Source organism: Camelina sativa, chromosome 5 (assembly GCF_000633955.1).
Source record: "Camelina sativa cultivar DH55 chromosome 5, Cs, whole genome shotgun sequence".
NCBI lineage: Eukaryota > Viridiplantae > Streptophyta > Magnoliopsida > Brassicales > Brassicaceae > Camelina > Camelina sativa.
In genome coordinates, this window is record NC_025689.1 from 34,809,938 (window position 1) to 34,823,963 (window position 14,026).

At 41.1% G+C, this 14,026-nt stretch overlaps 4 protein-coding genes across 9 annotated transcripts in view; 3 read left to right on the plus strand and 1 right to left on the minus strand.

Annotated features, from left to right (window-relative positions):
• LOC104788666 (serine/threonine-protein kinase Nek4) overlaps positions 1-3,329 on the plus strand; it is a 3,874-nt gene extending 545 nt beyond the window's left edge. Inside the window, exons 3-16 of one of the 3 annotated variants that reach the window (XM_010514437.2) lie at positions 285-413; positions 496-562; positions 664-729; positions 814-860; positions 941-986; positions 1,075-1,155; positions 1,248-1,290; positions 1,363-1,412; positions 1,501-1,582; positions 1,690-1,739; positions 1,818-1,891; positions 1,972-2,023; positions 2,127-2,555; positions 2,633-3,136. In XM_010514437.2, the coding sequence (XP_010512739.1) occupies positions 328-413; positions 496-562; positions 664-729; positions 814-860; positions 941-986; positions 1,075-1,155; positions 1,248-1,290; positions 1,363-1,412; positions 1,501-1,582; positions 1,690-1,739; positions 1,818-1,891; positions 1,972-2,023; positions 2,127-2,555; positions 2,633-3,136 (1,677 nt within the window). In that variant the 5' untranslated portion in view covers positions 285-327. Of the gene's footprint in view, positions 1-217; positions 414-495; positions 563-663; positions 730-813; positions 861-940; positions 987-1,074; positions 1,156-1,247; positions 1,291-1,362; positions 1,413-1,500; positions 1,583-1,689; positions 1,740-1,817; positions 1,892-1,971; positions 2,024-2,126; positions 2,556-2,632 lie in introns of those variants that run through there. The other 2 variants (XM_010514438.2, XM_010514436.2) reach the window with 2 other exon arrangements.
• Positions 3,389-5,766, plus strand: LOC104788668. Of its 3 annotated transcripts, none has more exons than XM_010514439.2 (3): positions 3,389-3,681; positions 3,778-4,362; positions 4,863-5,766. In XM_010514439.2, exons 1-3 carry the CDS (start codon positions 3,421-3,423, stop codon positions 5,241-5,243), a joined length of 1,227 nt encoding a protein of 408 aa, XP_010512741.1. In that variant the 5' UTR covers positions 3,389-3,420; the 3' UTR covers positions 5,244-5,766. The 3 variants fall into 3 exon arrangements, with proteins under 3 accessions (XP_010512741.1, XP_010512742.1, XP_019101764.1); XM_010514440.2 differs by having other exon boundaries at positions 3,778-4,214; positions 4,670-5,766; XM_019246219.1 differs by having other exon boundaries at positions 3,778-3,869; positions 4,370-5,766.
• LOC104788670 (VAN3-binding protein-like) lies at positions 8,752-12,535 on the plus strand. Of its 2 annotated transcripts, XM_010514443.2 has the most exons (6): positions 8,752-9,245; positions 9,354-9,479; positions 10,296-10,743; positions 11,576-11,809; positions 11,887-11,994; positions 12,102-12,535. In XM_010514443.2, the coding sequence occupies exons 1-6, from the start codon at positions 8,886-8,888 to the stop codon at positions 12,332-12,334; spliced, it is 1,509 nt and encodes a 502-aa protein (XP_010512745.1). In that variant the 5' UTR covers positions 8,752-8,885; the 3' UTR covers positions 12,335-12,535. The 2 variants fall into 2 exon arrangements, with proteins under 2 accessions (XP_010512745.1, XP_019101768.1); XM_019246223.1 differs by lacking the exons at positions 8,752-9,245; positions 9,354-9,479; positions 10,296-10,743 and adding an exon at positions 11,006-11,500.
• On the minus strand, positions 12,457-13,696 carry LOC109124671 (BI1-like protein). The gene is made up of 4 exons (XM_010514442.2): positions 13,349-13,696; positions 13,138-13,251; positions 12,865-13,022; positions 12,457-12,775 (listed from the first exon to the last, which is right to left on the minus strand). The coding sequence occupies exons 1-4, from the start codon at positions 13,587-13,589 to the stop codon at positions 12,569-12,571; spliced, it is 720 nt and encodes a 239-aa protein (XP_010512744.1). The 5' UTR covers positions 13,590-13,696; the 3' UTR covers positions 12,457-12,568.

Sequence of the window (14,026 nt, forward strand, 5' to 3'; positions counted from 1 at the left end):
TTTTGGTTTTCGCCTTTTTTATGATTACTGTTTGCTGATAGCAATCATAAATCTCGCTGAAAGCTACGCTTTATTTGTTTTTCATGTTTATTTTGGTGCAATGACTTTGACACTGATTAGATTGCCTCCCCTCTTCTCTGTAGCTCTGATTGATGCCAACTTTCTTATCTCTCTACTCCGTGACTCTGTGTATTATAGCATAGTTCTCCTCATCTGAATAATAATATAATAGCCTTAAGAGTTTTTCTTTTCTTTTGTTGTACAAATATTTTGTTTGTTTGAAGAAAGACGTCTTGTGTTGTGTTGTGGTGAAATTATTTAGCAAGTATGGAGCGGTATGAAGTCTTGGAGCAGATCGGGAAAGGGTCCTTTGGCTCTGCTCTTCTTGTCAGACACAAACAAGAACGAAACAAGTACCATCTGCCTTTTGCGTCTTAATTTCTTTGGTCATTCTGTTTTGCTCTAATTCTTTGATTCTGTTTTTTGGTTTTACAGATACGTATTGAAAAAGATTCGTCTCGCCCGCCAGTCTGATAGGGCTCGCCGATCAGCTCATCAGGAGGTTTGTGTTTTTCTTCTATTCCACCCTTAATTTTGTTCTTCTTGGATTTTAAGATTATGAGTTTGAGTATGGACCCTTCCCCCACCTTATTCATGTTTCAGATGGAGCTCATTTCTACTGTCCGCAATCCATTTGTTGTAGAGTACAAAGATTCATGGGTTGAAAAGGTCTCTCCTCCTTCTCTCCTTTTGCTCATGAATTCTCTGGCTGCTTCTCTACTTAGTACTTATCATCATCTTTCTTGTTTCCAGGGTTGCTATGTGTGCATCGTTATTGGATATTGTGAAGGCGGAGACATGTACTTATAGTTTTCCCCCATTATATATATAAACCACACTCAAGTAAATGGGCTCTCATTTTTGGATTTGAATTTTGCAGGACAGAAACCATAAAAAGAGCATGTGGTGTTCATTTCCCTGAAGAGGTTTGTCTTTTCATTGCTTAACTCTTCCCCTTCTTACACTCTATGACTGGCATATTATATCTGAAGACAACCCACTAAACCATATCAGAAACTATGCCAATGGCTTGTCCAACTCTTAATGGCACTCGATTATCTGCACTCCAACCATATTCTTCACCGAGATGTCAAGGTAAAAGCTTAGATATGATTATAACTTCCAAAAAATTTGTGCTACTATCCTGTTCCAAACATCTAATAATTCTCAATCATATGTCTTTCCAGTGTTCTAACATATTCTTGACAAAAGAGCAAGACATACGGCTTGGTAAGTTTTTAGATTCACTTGCCTTGGCCTCTTTGTCAGCTATTAATTAACACATCCACATTCCGGTCTCAGGTGACTTTGGACTCGCTAAGATTCTGACTTCTGATGACCTTACATCCTCTGTAAGTTCTGAACAATGACACTAGCAAATCTTGTGCTGTTTTTGAGACACATATATGAAGAGCCACACTAGTACTGTATTTATTATAGGTTGTTGGAACTCCAAGTTACATGTGCCCTGAGCTTCTTACTGACATCCCTTACGGATCAAAGTCAGACATTTGGTCTTTGGGTATTAACAATACATTCTTCATTCATTTTTTTATTTTTTTTTATACTTATTATCCTACACTTCTTCACCTTTTTGACTAACGTTCAACACATCATCCTGGCAAACAGGATGCTGTATGTATGAAATGGCTGCTCATAAACCTCCATTCAAAGCTTCCGTAAGTATCCTTAAAGTTTGTTGATCAATTTTTTTGTAATTAAAAAACATGATGTAAAATGTGAAATCATGATTGTAGGATGTGCAGACATTGATCAACAAAATACACAAGTTGAAAATGGATCCTATTCCTGCCATGTATTCCGGTTCATTGTAAGTCTGAAATCTTATTCTCTGTTTTTATAAACCGGCCGGCTTGCTTTACCAACCTCTTTTCCCTCCCTTATCTGCAGCCGAGGCCTTATGAAAAGCATGTTGAGAAAAAATCCTCAACTCAGGCCTAGTGTATGTTTCCTCCTATAATGCTTATTTGCTTTTTGATGATTGAGTAGTCCTTCTGTAAAGTTCAATTTTGATTGAGTTAAGCATCGTTGTTATCTCGCTGCAGGCTAAGGAGCTGCTTAACCATCCTCATCTTCAGCCTTACATCAGTATGGTTTATCTGAAGCTGGAGAGTCCCAGGCGAAGCACTTTTCCACTCCAATTTCCTGAGAGGGGCGCTACTACAGTGAAGGAAAGAAGGAGTTCGTTTAGCAACGACAGGAGATTGAATCCGAGTGCCTCTGATACAGAAGCAGGTTCAGTGTCTTCTTCAGGAAAAGCATCTCATTCACCAATGTTTAATGGAAGAAAAGTGTCAGAAGTAACTGTTGGAGTCGTCAGAGAAGAGATTGTTTCTCAGAGGCAGGAGGGAGTCAAGAAACAATCAGGTGCAGCCGGAACACCAAGAGTGGCTGCAGGGACCTCAGCTAAAGTATCTGTCATGTCAAAGAGGCTTGAAACGGCGCCACGTACTGTCTCCAAACATGAACTGCAGGTAAGAAGAAAAATAAAAGCTTTCAGGTTCTTGAGATATATACAAACAGGGAGTGACCTCTGTACTTTGTCGTGTAGGTATCAAATCCTGAAGACAGGAGGAGGAGAGTATCTCTTCCGTTGGTCGTGGAAAATCCTAAGACGACTTATGAATCGGATATCACAGCACTTTGTGGCCTAAACTCGCCAGATGTTTCTGTGAACGCTCCAAGATTCGACAAGATAGCTGAATTCCCTGAGGATATCGAGATAGCCTCAGGAGCACTAGGTGGAAGGCGCTCTTTATCTTCTCATCCTCGGCCTGATCATGGTGAGGAAAATGCCAACCGTTCGATCACAAAGGACAAGTGCACTGTACAGAAAAGGTCAGTTTCGGAGATAAAACAGAGAAGGTTTGACACGTCTTCGTATCAGCAGCGTGCGGAGGCTCTAGAGGGACTGCTGGAGTTCAGTGCAAGGCTTTTGCAACAAGAACGGTACGACGAGCTTGGCGTTCTGCTAAAACCCTTCGGAGCCGAGAGGGTGTCTCCGAGGGAGACGGCCATCTGGTTAACTAAGAGCTTCAAAGAAGCTTCCGTGTAGATGAAGCAAGCAAGCTTTCCTACTCACTTGTCCTTTACTTGTCCGTGTGAGCTGTATATATATAAATAAATAAAAACGGCGATGCTTTCGATTGTTACTACCTAAAACGGCATGTTGTTATCCAGCTGTCAAAAGCTTGCTTGTGTTTTGGGCCGTGTTGGGCCACTGCGTGCGTTAGTGGATTTGTTTTGGACATTTTGTGAATTAGAAGGAAAATGCACGGGTCGTTTGGTAAATAGGGGAAAGAAGGAGGACCACACAAACACAAAGACAAAGAAAGTGAAATGGCAGAAACAGAGATTCTGGAACCCTATCAAGTGTCCTTCTTGGACCTTGTCCGTTTGTTATCTCGCTTTCAATCTCCGAGAGACCGTAAACGCTTCCAATGCATCTCGAGAAAAGTGATGTCAGCTCTTGGCCCCACCGGTCCAGGCCTGCTTTGTATCACCGGCGTTCTTGGCTCCGCCCTTCTCCGCCGTCAACTCCTCCCTATGGCTCGGAAGCTGGCTCTTCTCAATCCGGACAAACGGGTTCGCATTCTCAAGGTACGATTCTTGCTTTGCTCTCTCTCTCTCTCTAAAAAATTGGAACTTGACTTAGTGATACTGATGATTCTGTGTGTTCATCCTTACTGGCTAAAGGAGCACCATTTGGGTAGCGACGTATCTCTCAAGAATCCACTACGAGATGTCTCGTCTTTTGCAATGCAGCTCAACTATGAACGCACTTTTAAATCTTCACCGGGAAAGCTGTGGCTCCATGAGGCTGCCGCTACACTGGACTTGCAGAAGAAGGATGATGAGTTCACAAATCTTGGTACTGCTTTTAAGAAATTAGGTTTTTGTATGAGGGAATTAGGTTTGTCCATTGCTCGTATATGCGACAGGGAGATTGGTGGAGGCTTCCTTGAGGATAGTTTAATGGATTCTTGCACAGCAAAGGCACGTCTTATACATTACCACTCTGCTGCTGATAAATGTGCTCTCAGAGAAACCGCCGAGAGGAGAAACCAATCTGGTAAACGAGTATCAAGCAAGAGCAGAAACGGGGATGGTTTGAATGGGAGTCACTTCAACCTGTGGCAACAGTGGCACTACGATTATGGCATCTTTACTGTTCTCACGGATCCTATGTTTCTATCCTCGTATTCCTCCTACCAGGAGTGCACTTTGATGGGGAGCCACTCTTATCTGCAGATCTATCATCCCAGCAAGAACAAGTTGTACATNTTAAATCTTCACCGGGAAAGCTGTGGCTCCATGAGGCTGCCGCTACACTGGACTTGCAGAAGAAGGATGATGAGTTCACAAATCTTGGTACTGCTTTTAAGAAATTAGGTTTTTGTATGAGGGAATTAGGTTTGTCCATTGCTCGTATATGCGACAGGGAGATTGGTGGAGGCTTCCTTGAGGATAGTTTAATGGATTCTTGCACAGCAAAGGCACGTCTTATACATTACCACTCTGCTGCTGATAAATGTGCTCTCAGAGAAACCGCCGAGAGGAGAAACCAATCTGGTAAACGAGTATCAAGCAAGAGCAGAAACGGGGATGGTTTGAATGGGAGTCACTTCAACCTGTGGCAACAGTGGCACTACGATTATGGCATCTTTACTGTTCTCACGGATCCTATGTTTCTATCCTCGTATTCCTCCTACCAGGAGTGCACTTTGATGGGGAGCCACTCTTATCTGCAGATCTATCATCCCAGCAAGAACAAGTTGTACATGGTCAAGACTCCACAAGACAGTTTTATTGTTCAAATTGGAGAGTCTGCTGATATTTTGTCCAAAGGGAAGCTACGGTCGACCCTTCACTGTGTGTGCAAACCAGAGAAGCTGGACGACGTAAGCCGTGAGACATTTGTGGTCTTCTTACAGCCAAATTGGAGCCAAACTTTCTCAGTCTCAGAATATACAATGGAACATCTAAGGTCATATTCTCTGCAGAGTCAGCTCTCTGATAAGGATGAGGTCCCTAATCCAGATATTGAGAAAATCGTTCCACCGCTATCGTCTCGGGTAAGGGATGGGATGACATTTGCTGAGTTTTCTCGAGAAACAACAAAGCAGTACTACGGAGGGAGTGGTCTGCAATCTAAGAGATAGGTGGCCCGTCCTAGCTAGTGAGGGCATGTGAAAATGGTGAAACCCCCCTCAGGTAAATAGCTTGTCACGTCTTTAGGTAGTCAAATTTCAGGTCAATTTGTTTAGGGTAATGAGTAGATGAAGCCAAGAAGAATGAGCCAAAGAGGGTTAGTTGTGAAAGAGATTAGATAGATTAAAGGTAAGAGTTTTGGGATTCGTCTTGTGTACTTCGATGTTGGAGCCAAAACAGTGAAAGCTGGTTACATCGTTTTCACAGTCAAAAGCAACTCTCTCTTTCAAACATGCTTTCTTTTGCTCTTCTCTAGTCTCTCTCTGTGACTCAGTTTATGTTCCTGTTGTGTCTCCCCCGATGCTGTTCCATTCTTACATCCCTTTGTTTCTTTGTTTGCTTTTTCAAGCGTCGCATTAAGACAAAGTGGTGTTATTAAAGTAAAAGCTGCATCCTCTCTTCACAGATTCCTTTAGGGAATCAATATTTTTCTCTTCCTTTTTTTGACATTTTATGATTTATCGTGTTTTTTCATGAATGGTTTTGTTTTTGTACGTGTAGATCAAATCGATAAAAAGGGGTTTCGCTCGCAAATCTTTTCTTTTGTGAATTCAAAACAAAGTTTCAAACTTTCTCCCTTCAAAGATGCTTGTTTTGACTTGTAGGTGCTTTTTTCATCAAAGTGACCTTGGTTTCAAGACCCTAACTCTAAAACCTTAGAAAAACGGATATGGTGTAGTGTAGGTAATATATATATTTGTAAGGAAATCAAAAGCAAAAGAAGATAGTAGCTGAAAAGTACTTTAAAGTAACAATAAAATGGAAAAGAGGATTCATCATTCATCCATTCAAAGTGCAGATACACATTCAATTTTTAAAAAAAATTTGGTATAAAATACAAAACGTCCAAACAAGAACAATGATTGCAGGCAAAGGAATAATCAGAGAGACAAAATGACATTTTTCTAAGGGATTATAAAAGAGAAAGAATGGAAAATTATATGGGTATCCCTAGAATTAGACAGAGCAAAAGGGAATAAAGGATGTATCTTTATTAAGTGGTCACCCACCTAGCTATAGTTTCTTTCAAAGTGCCTATCAGATATATATATATATATATATATATACGCGTTTTAAGATTGATGCATTAAGAGAAACAAAAGAAATTTCATAAGTTTAAATGCCTATAGGAGAACCTTGGATATATAATTTGATAGTATTGGGATGAATGAATAACATAAGGGGTTGCAAATGAGGTGAAGAAGAGAGAGAGAGAGAGAAAAAGAGAAGAGAGAAGGTGACGTAAGGGAAAGCACGCGAAGCAGAAGCAGCAGAATGCAGAAGCATATGTGAATGTACGCAAAGTTCGCAGCTTTGTGTTTCAAANAATTTTTAAAAAAAATTTGGTATAAAATACAAAACGTCCAAACAAGAACAATGATTGCAGGCAAAGGAATAATCAGAGAGACAAAATGACATTTTTCTAAGGGATTATAAAAGAGAAAGAATGGAAAATTATATGGGTATCCCTAGAATTAGACAGAGCAAAAGGGAATAAAGGATGTATCTTTATTAAGTGGTCACCCACCTAGCTATAGTTTCTTTCAAAGTGCCTATCAGATATATATATATATATATATATATACGCGTTTTAAGATTGATGCATTAAGAGAAACAAAAGAAATTTCATAAGTTTAAATGCCTATAGGAGAACCTTGGATATATAATTTGATAGTATTGGGATGAATGAATAACATAAGGGGTTGCAAATGAGGTGAAGAAGAGAGAGAGAGAGAGAAAAAGAGAAGAGAGAAGGTGACGTAAGGGAAAGCACGCGAAGCAGAAGCAGCAGAATGCAGAAGCATATGTGAATGTACGCAAAGTTCGCAGCTTTGTGTTTCAAAACCAAAGGAAAAGGGAACAGAGTGAGTAAAGGCTGAGGGACCAAATTATAGGAGACTGAGATAAAAAAAAAAAACACGGTCGTTTCATTTCACTTCTTTAGTATTATGTTATGGGATCTTGTCCTGCTCCCCATATTCTCTCTCACCTAAGTTTAAAAGCCAAATCCATTAGTTTAACCAACATTTTGATCTATAATCGAGTACAATCCATAATGTAATATCATCTTTACTCTTTGCACACCTCCACGTAATATCTACATATAATACATAAATGTCTTATATATATAACATATGACTGACTAGTCTGCTATCTTAGTATTGTGATTATTTTGATTAATCTATATATAAAGGCAAATACAAGGATGACTTTTTTTTACAAGACTCGTTGATAGGTCTAAAGTAATTTTATGATATGTGTATTAAACAATTGGCCTCTATTATTATAATTTGAAAAGTGACGTCTTTATTTTTGGTATCCAATTATTTACGCAGCGACTATATATAATGTCAAGACTAGTCAGACAGTCCTACTCTCAACGAAATAAAATCCCTTTTTTTTTTTTTTTTCTTTTGAAGAAAAAGAAAAAGAAAAGGTAAAACACCTAAACTAGTTTCTGTTTCCTTGTCAAGAAGAGTCAAGTTAAGAGAGAGAGGGAGGATGGAGAGAGAACTTAGACGACCGAACCCAATCAACAGCTCTCGCCGGCCGGAGATGTTTTCTTCAGGCGCCGGTAGTACTCATCTACCGGAAAGCCCACGAGGCCCAATGGAGTTCTTGTCTAGATCCTGGAGCGTCTCTGCTTTGGAAGTCTCTAGGGCTCTCCACACCGCCAAATCAGCTTCATCAGCCACCAANGAGAAACAAAAGAAATTTCATAAGTTTAAATGCCTATAGGAGAACCTTGGATATATAATTTGATAGTATTGGGATGAATGAATAACATAAGGGGTTGCAAATGAGGTGAAGAAGAGAGAGAGAGAGAGAAAAAGAGAAGAGAGAAGGTGACGTAAGGGAAAGCACGCGAAGCAGAAGCAGCAGAATGCAGAAGCATATGTGAATGTACGCAAAGTTCGCAGCTTTGTGTTTCAAAACCAAAGGAAAAGGGAACAGAGTGAGTAAAGGCTGAGGGACCAAATTATAGGAGACTGAGATAAAAAAAAAAAACACGGTCGTTTCATTTCACTTCTTTAGTATTATGTTATGGGATCTTGTCCTGCTCCCCATATTCTCTCTCACCTAAGTTTAAAAGCCAAATCCATTAGTTTAACCAACATTTTGATCTATAATCGAGTACAATCCATAATGTAATATCATCTTTACTCTTTGCACACCTCCACGTAATATCTACATATAATACATAAATGTCTTATATATATAACATATGACTGACTAGTCTGCTATCTTAGTATTGTGATTATTTTGATTAATCTATATATAAAGGCAAATACAAGGATGACTTTTTTTTACAAGACTCGTTGATAGGTCTAAAGTAATTTTATGATATGTGTATTAAACAATTGGCCTCTATTATTATAATTTGAAAAGTGACGTCTTTATTTTTGGTATCCAATTATTTACGCAGCGACTATATATAATGTCAAGACTAGTCAGACAGTCCTACTCTCAACGAAATAAAATCACTTTTTTTTTTTTTTTTCTTTTGAAGAAAAAGAAAAAGAAAAGGTAAAACACCTAAACTAGTTTCTGTTTCCTTGTCAAGAAGAGTCAAGTTAAGAGAGAGAGGGAGGATGGAGAGAGAACTTAGACGACCGAACCCAATCAACAGCTCTCGCCGGCCGGAGATGTTTTCTTCAGGCGCCGGTAGTACTCATCTACCGGAAAGCCCACGAGGCCCAATGGAGTTCTTGTCTAGATCCTGGAGCGTCTCTGCTTTGGAAGTCTCTAGGGCTCTCCACACCGCCAAATCAGCTTCATCAGCCACCAACAGAGCTCCCTCCTCCATCAACACTCCAATACCGGAGGAAACGACAAACCCTGAAAAAGAAGAATGTCCGCCGCCTGAGAACAATACTAGTGTCAGTAGCCAGTTCTCGTTCGCTGCCTCCACCACTTCACAGCTTGTTCTTGAGCGCATTATGTCTCAATCGGTAAGGGTTACAAAGGTTTGGACAACACTCTTGTAGATTAATTTGTACCTATGCTGCGATCTTGATATGAGGAGTGTTTCTGTTTTTTTTTGGTTTTTGAAAATGAAGGAGGTGTCACCGTTAACATCGGGGAGGCTATCACACAGTAGCGGACCACTCAACGGTGGTGGTTCTTTCACGGAGACAGACAGTCCTCCCATCTCCCCCTCCGACGACTTCGACGACGTCGTCAAGGTACTTGTTCCATTATTCTACAGTATAGTGTCTCTAATCCTTAGATTTATCTTTTTACGAGTCCCGCTAATAAAGTATGTTTTACTTTGAACGTAAGTCGAGTCGCATGCTTTAGAGTTTGTTATCATCATTTATCAAAGCAAAGAAAAAAAAAAGAGTCAAAGAGAAAAAGTACAGTCAAGTGAAAGCAGAGTCGCAGAAGAAACCTTTTTTTTTTTTTTATTAGTAGTAATTCTTTTGTACAGACAAAATCAGATTTGACTTTGACTCTCCCAACTTTAATTTTTTTATTACAGTTTGTCTCACTCACTTCTTCACCCACACAAGTTAATATTACTACAGTAGTATATATATTCGTCTATAGATAGATGTTGTTTCCCTCCAATTTAATAATAGGGAATATACAGTACTTATTATATATTGGGGTGGGTGACCTAATCTTTAGTTGGTAGAGCGTCTCCTTAAATTGGGTCGTTGCCTTAATTTAAGCAAATGCTAGGGATTAGCCGTCTGGGTCTTGGGACTATAAGAACGCACTAAAAGCCTGTCGGCGATCGTTCAATTGATAGATATCCAATTTTTTTTTTAATGCTCTGTCTCCACTGCATTTACTTTGATGAATCATAAAAAAGATTTTAAAGACATATTTGGACACAAGAATAGGAATGTGACTGTAACGCCTAGAGCTCCTTCATGTTTCGCTCGTTTTAGGAAAGTTCTCGGGAACTGCTATCAAGCTTTTCTAGTCAAATGTAGTGCGATCAACTTTCGCATATTTTACTAACTCCGTTTATCTAAATCAAAATCCTAATGCAGTATTTTCGCACCCACAACACCATACAGCCTCTCTTCTCTGGCACAGGAGGCAGCCGTGGTGGTACCACTGGAAACGGGAGCAGTACCCCAATGGCTGGAACAGGCCCAAAGACTGTTGGCAGGTGGCTCAAAGACCGTAAGGAAAAGAAGAAAGAAGAGAGTAGAGCTCAGAATGCACAGGTCCATGCAGCTGTTTCAGTTGCAGCGGTTGCATCTGCTGTGGCAGCTGTAGCTGCAGCGACAGCAGCTTCTTCACCTGGTAAAAACGATCAGATGGCCAGAATTGATATGGCCATGGCTTCTGCCGCTGCTCTGGTGGCTGCTCAGTGTGTGGAGGCCGCAGAAATCATGGGCGCAGAAAGGGATCATTTGGCATCCGTTGTGAGCTCTGCAGTGAATGTTAAGTCCCATGACGATATTGTCACGCTTACTGCAGCTGCTGCAACAGGTATTGCATTAAACCGTACGTAGTCAAATTTCCTTCTGTCTAGATTCCATAAGTGAATTCGCCCACTTTCTGCAGCTCTGCGAGGCGCGGCTACACTCAAGGCACGAGCACTAAAAGAAGTGTGGAACATAGCTGCTGTGATACCAGCCGAGAAAGGAACAAGTACAGCATTGTGTGGGCAGGTTGACACAAAGCATAGCGATAGCAGCTTTAGTGGAGAATTACCTANGCTTTTCTAGTCAAATGTAGTGCGATCAACTTTCGCATATTTTACTAACTCCGTTTATCTAAATCAAAATCCTAATGCAGTATTTTCGCACCCACAACACCATACAGCCTCTCTTCTCTGGCACAGGAGGCAGCCGTGGTGGTACCACTGGAAACGGGAGCAGTACCCCAATGGCTGGAACAGGCCCAAAGACTGTTGGCAGGTGGCTCAAAGACCGTAAGGAAAAGAAGAAAGAAGAGAGTAGAGCTCAGAATGCACAGGTCCATGCAGCTGTTTCAGTTGCAGCGGTTGCATCTGCTGTGGCAGCTGTAGCTGCAGCGACAGCAGCTTCTTCACCTGGTAAAAACGATCAGATGGCCAGAATTGATATGGCCATGGCTTCTGCCGCTGCTCTGGTGGCTGCTCAGTGTGTGGAGGCCGCAGAAATCATGGGCGCAGAAAGGGATCATTTGGCATCCGTTGTGAGCTCTGCAGTGAATGTTAAGTCCCATGACGATATTGTCACTCTTACTGCAGCTGCTGCAACAGGTATTGCATTAAACCGTACGTAGTCAAATTTCCTTCTGTCTAGATTCCATAAGTGAATTCGCCCACTTTCTGCAGCTCTGCGAGGCGCGGCTACACTCAAGGCACGAGCACTAAAAGAAGTGTGGAACATAGCTGCTGTGATACCAGCCGAGAAAGGAACAAGTACAGCATTGTGTGGGCAGGTTGACACAAAGCATAGCGATAGCAGCTTTAGTGGAGAATTACCTATGGCTGGGGAAGACTTCTTCGGAGGCTGCAATCAGGAACTACTAGCTAAAGGCACTGAGCTCCTCAAACGAACTCGTGGAGGTACTTACCCTCGTACAAAAGACTTAGTAAGCTGAGTTAAACAAAAAAGGTCGCTAACCTTGAAGTTTTGTAAGCAGGTGATCTACACTGGAAGATAGTTTCTGTCTACATCAACAAAGCAGGCCAAGTTGTGCTGAAAATGAAAAGTAAACACGTCGGAGGGACCTTCACAAAGAAGAAGAAACGTAAGTTCTTTACCTCACAACTCTCTTACACTATAGCTGGCTTTTGAACTAAAGCTGGGAAGCTATTTTACAACTCATAAACTGTTTGAATTGGACTTGTGTTGCAGATATGGTGCTTGAAGTGAAAAAGGATATACCTGCATGGGCTGGCAGGGATCTCTTCAACGGAGACAAGCATCAGCACTACTTCGGGTTAAAGACTGAAACAAAGAGGATCGTAGAATTTGAGTGCAGAAACCAAAGAGAATACGATATATGGACTCAAGGGGTATCCCGGCTTCTTGCCATTGCTACAGAGAAGAAGCAGAAAAGTTCCATGTCCAAATGGATGGCACCTTAATAACAAACAACATAGAGTCGAACTTCATATGATAAGAGTAGGTTTGAACATCAAGGAGTAGAGAAGACTTTCCCTTTTGTAATATCCTTTTATTCCATTGATTAAAGGAGAGATGACTTTTAAAAAGCTAACAAGTACAATATATTATTGGCTTCCTGTGTCAATGTTACAACGTTCAACCTTTTTTTTTACAAGCCAGACAAAAGAATTAGAACAGATGAAAGTAGAGCGCTTTTAACTATCAGCAGCTCTTAAGAGAGTGAGGAGAGAGAGGAAGAGATTAATGACATCCAAATAAAGAGAGATAGCAGCCCAGATGTACTCGTCATACGAGTGCCTCTTGATCAAGTTGTCGGTATCATAGACAATGTAGCCACAGAAGATGATGGATGCAATACAACCATAGATCATCACTGAGATCTTACCTAGAGGGAACAGAATCTGCAGCCCACAACAAGGCATAAGAATCCACTCCACCAAACAAACAGAGTGCAAAGCAAGCAATTTCAGGAAAAAGCAAAAAGAGATACCTGGATGAAAGAAAAGACCATGAGCACAATGACGGCACCGAACAAGAAAGGTCCGAGGAAGTTGAAGTCATGGCCTCTCTTGGCAGCCCAGAAAGTGTAGAGAGTAAGTGATATCACCACAACAGATGTCAAAATCACAGCCTCGAGAATGACCTTCCCTGTTCGTTCGTTCCACCACAAGTAAATATATCAATCAATCAATCAATCAATCAATCAATTCTAATTTAGGGTTCTATCATCGGTGGATACTCGAGAGTTGAGTGTGGATCATACCGCTAGTAAAGGCGCAGGTCAAGCCAACCGCAAAGGCAAGAGAGACGGTGAAGATCGCGAGTAATAGATAGTTGACAGGGTGCTTCTGGTGATAGTAATACAACGGACACATCACTACAACCCAAAACCGCATATTAGGAACACGAGAGAGAGATGCGTCGATTGATTGAGAAAATTAAACAATAAAAAGAAAGAAAAAAAAAAAAAGTACCAATCAACGGAGTGAAAATAAGAAGGATGTAGAGCGCTAAGCCGGCGTTGGTGGTGGTGAAGAAGACAGAAATCGAATGAACCTTAACGACGGTGGCGGCGACGGCGATCGTGACGAGCAACTGGATGGAGATGATGGAATAGACCTTGCGGATGAAAGACCAACGGAGCTCGGGGCTCTCCAACATCATCGGGTACAGAGGCGTCTGCGCCGACTCCAAATCATACTTGTTGTTCCACATCTTCCCGAATCTATCTCTCTCGTCGTTGTTTCGTGTGTGTGTATGTCAACTCCGGCGATAATTACTAATTTTCAGGCCCGACGATTTCTTCAACATGTAGAACAAAAGAGGCGGCGAGAAGAACCTTCCCGATACGTCCAGCAATGAACAAATTAATAATCTGACGGCTCAGATCTTGACACGTGTTATTAAATTTCTCAGAATATTCTTTACCCGGTGGGTTGGGCCTCTCTGACGAAGAGAGACTACGTCAACGATGATGTTTCTTCAGTTCAAATATGGGCCAGGCCCATCAAATAAAAACCATCAACTTAAATAATGATCCCGCGCGTCCACGTGGTGTTTTTTTCTTCATCGGAAACACCGCCAGAGCTCCACGGTTGAAGAAGATTCCGCGGCAACGTTGTTGTTTATCAGTTATCACAACGACATAGGAA

Excerpts from the sequence above, each read along its gene's own strand:
- LOC104788668 (XM_010514440.2), top strand. The coding sequence starts at position 3,421 with ATGGCAGAAACAGAGATTCTGGAACCCTATCAAGTGTCCTTCTTGGAC. Across the intron at positions 3,682-3,777 it reads AACGGGTTCGCATTCTCAAG|GAGCACCATTTGGGTAGCGA; the intron begins GTACGATTCTTG and ends TACTGGCTAAAG. Across the intron at positions 4,215-4,669 it reads AATGGGAGTCACTTCAACCT|CAAGAGCAGAAACGGGGATG; the intron begins GTGGCAACAGTG and ends ACGAGTATCAAG.
- LOC104788670 (XM_010514443.2), top strand. The coding sequence starts at position 8,886 with ATGGAGAGAGAACTTAGACGACCGAACCCAATCAACAGCTCTCGCCGG. Across the intron at positions 9,246-9,353 it reads AGCGCATTATGTCTCAATCG|GAGGTGTCACCGTTAACATC; the intron begins GTAAGGGTTACA and ends TTGAAAATGAAG. Across the intron at positions 9,480-10,295 it reads ACTTCGACGACGTCGTCAAG|TATTTTCGCACCCACAACAC; the intron begins GTACTTGTTCCA and ends ATCCTAATGCAG.
- LOC109124671 (XM_010514442.2), bottom strand. The coding sequence starts at position 13,589 with ATGTGGAACAACAAGTATGATTTGGAGTCGGCGCAGACGCCTCTGTAC. Across the intron at positions 13,023-13,137 it reads GACCTGCGCCTTTACTAGCG|GGAAGGTCATTCTCGAGGCT; the intron begins GTATGATCCACA and ends ACGAACGAACAG. Across the intron at positions 12,776-12,864 it reads TGGTCTTTTCTTTCATCCAG|ATTCTGTTCCCTCTAGGTAA; the intron begins GTATCTCTTTTT and ends TGTGGGCTGCAG.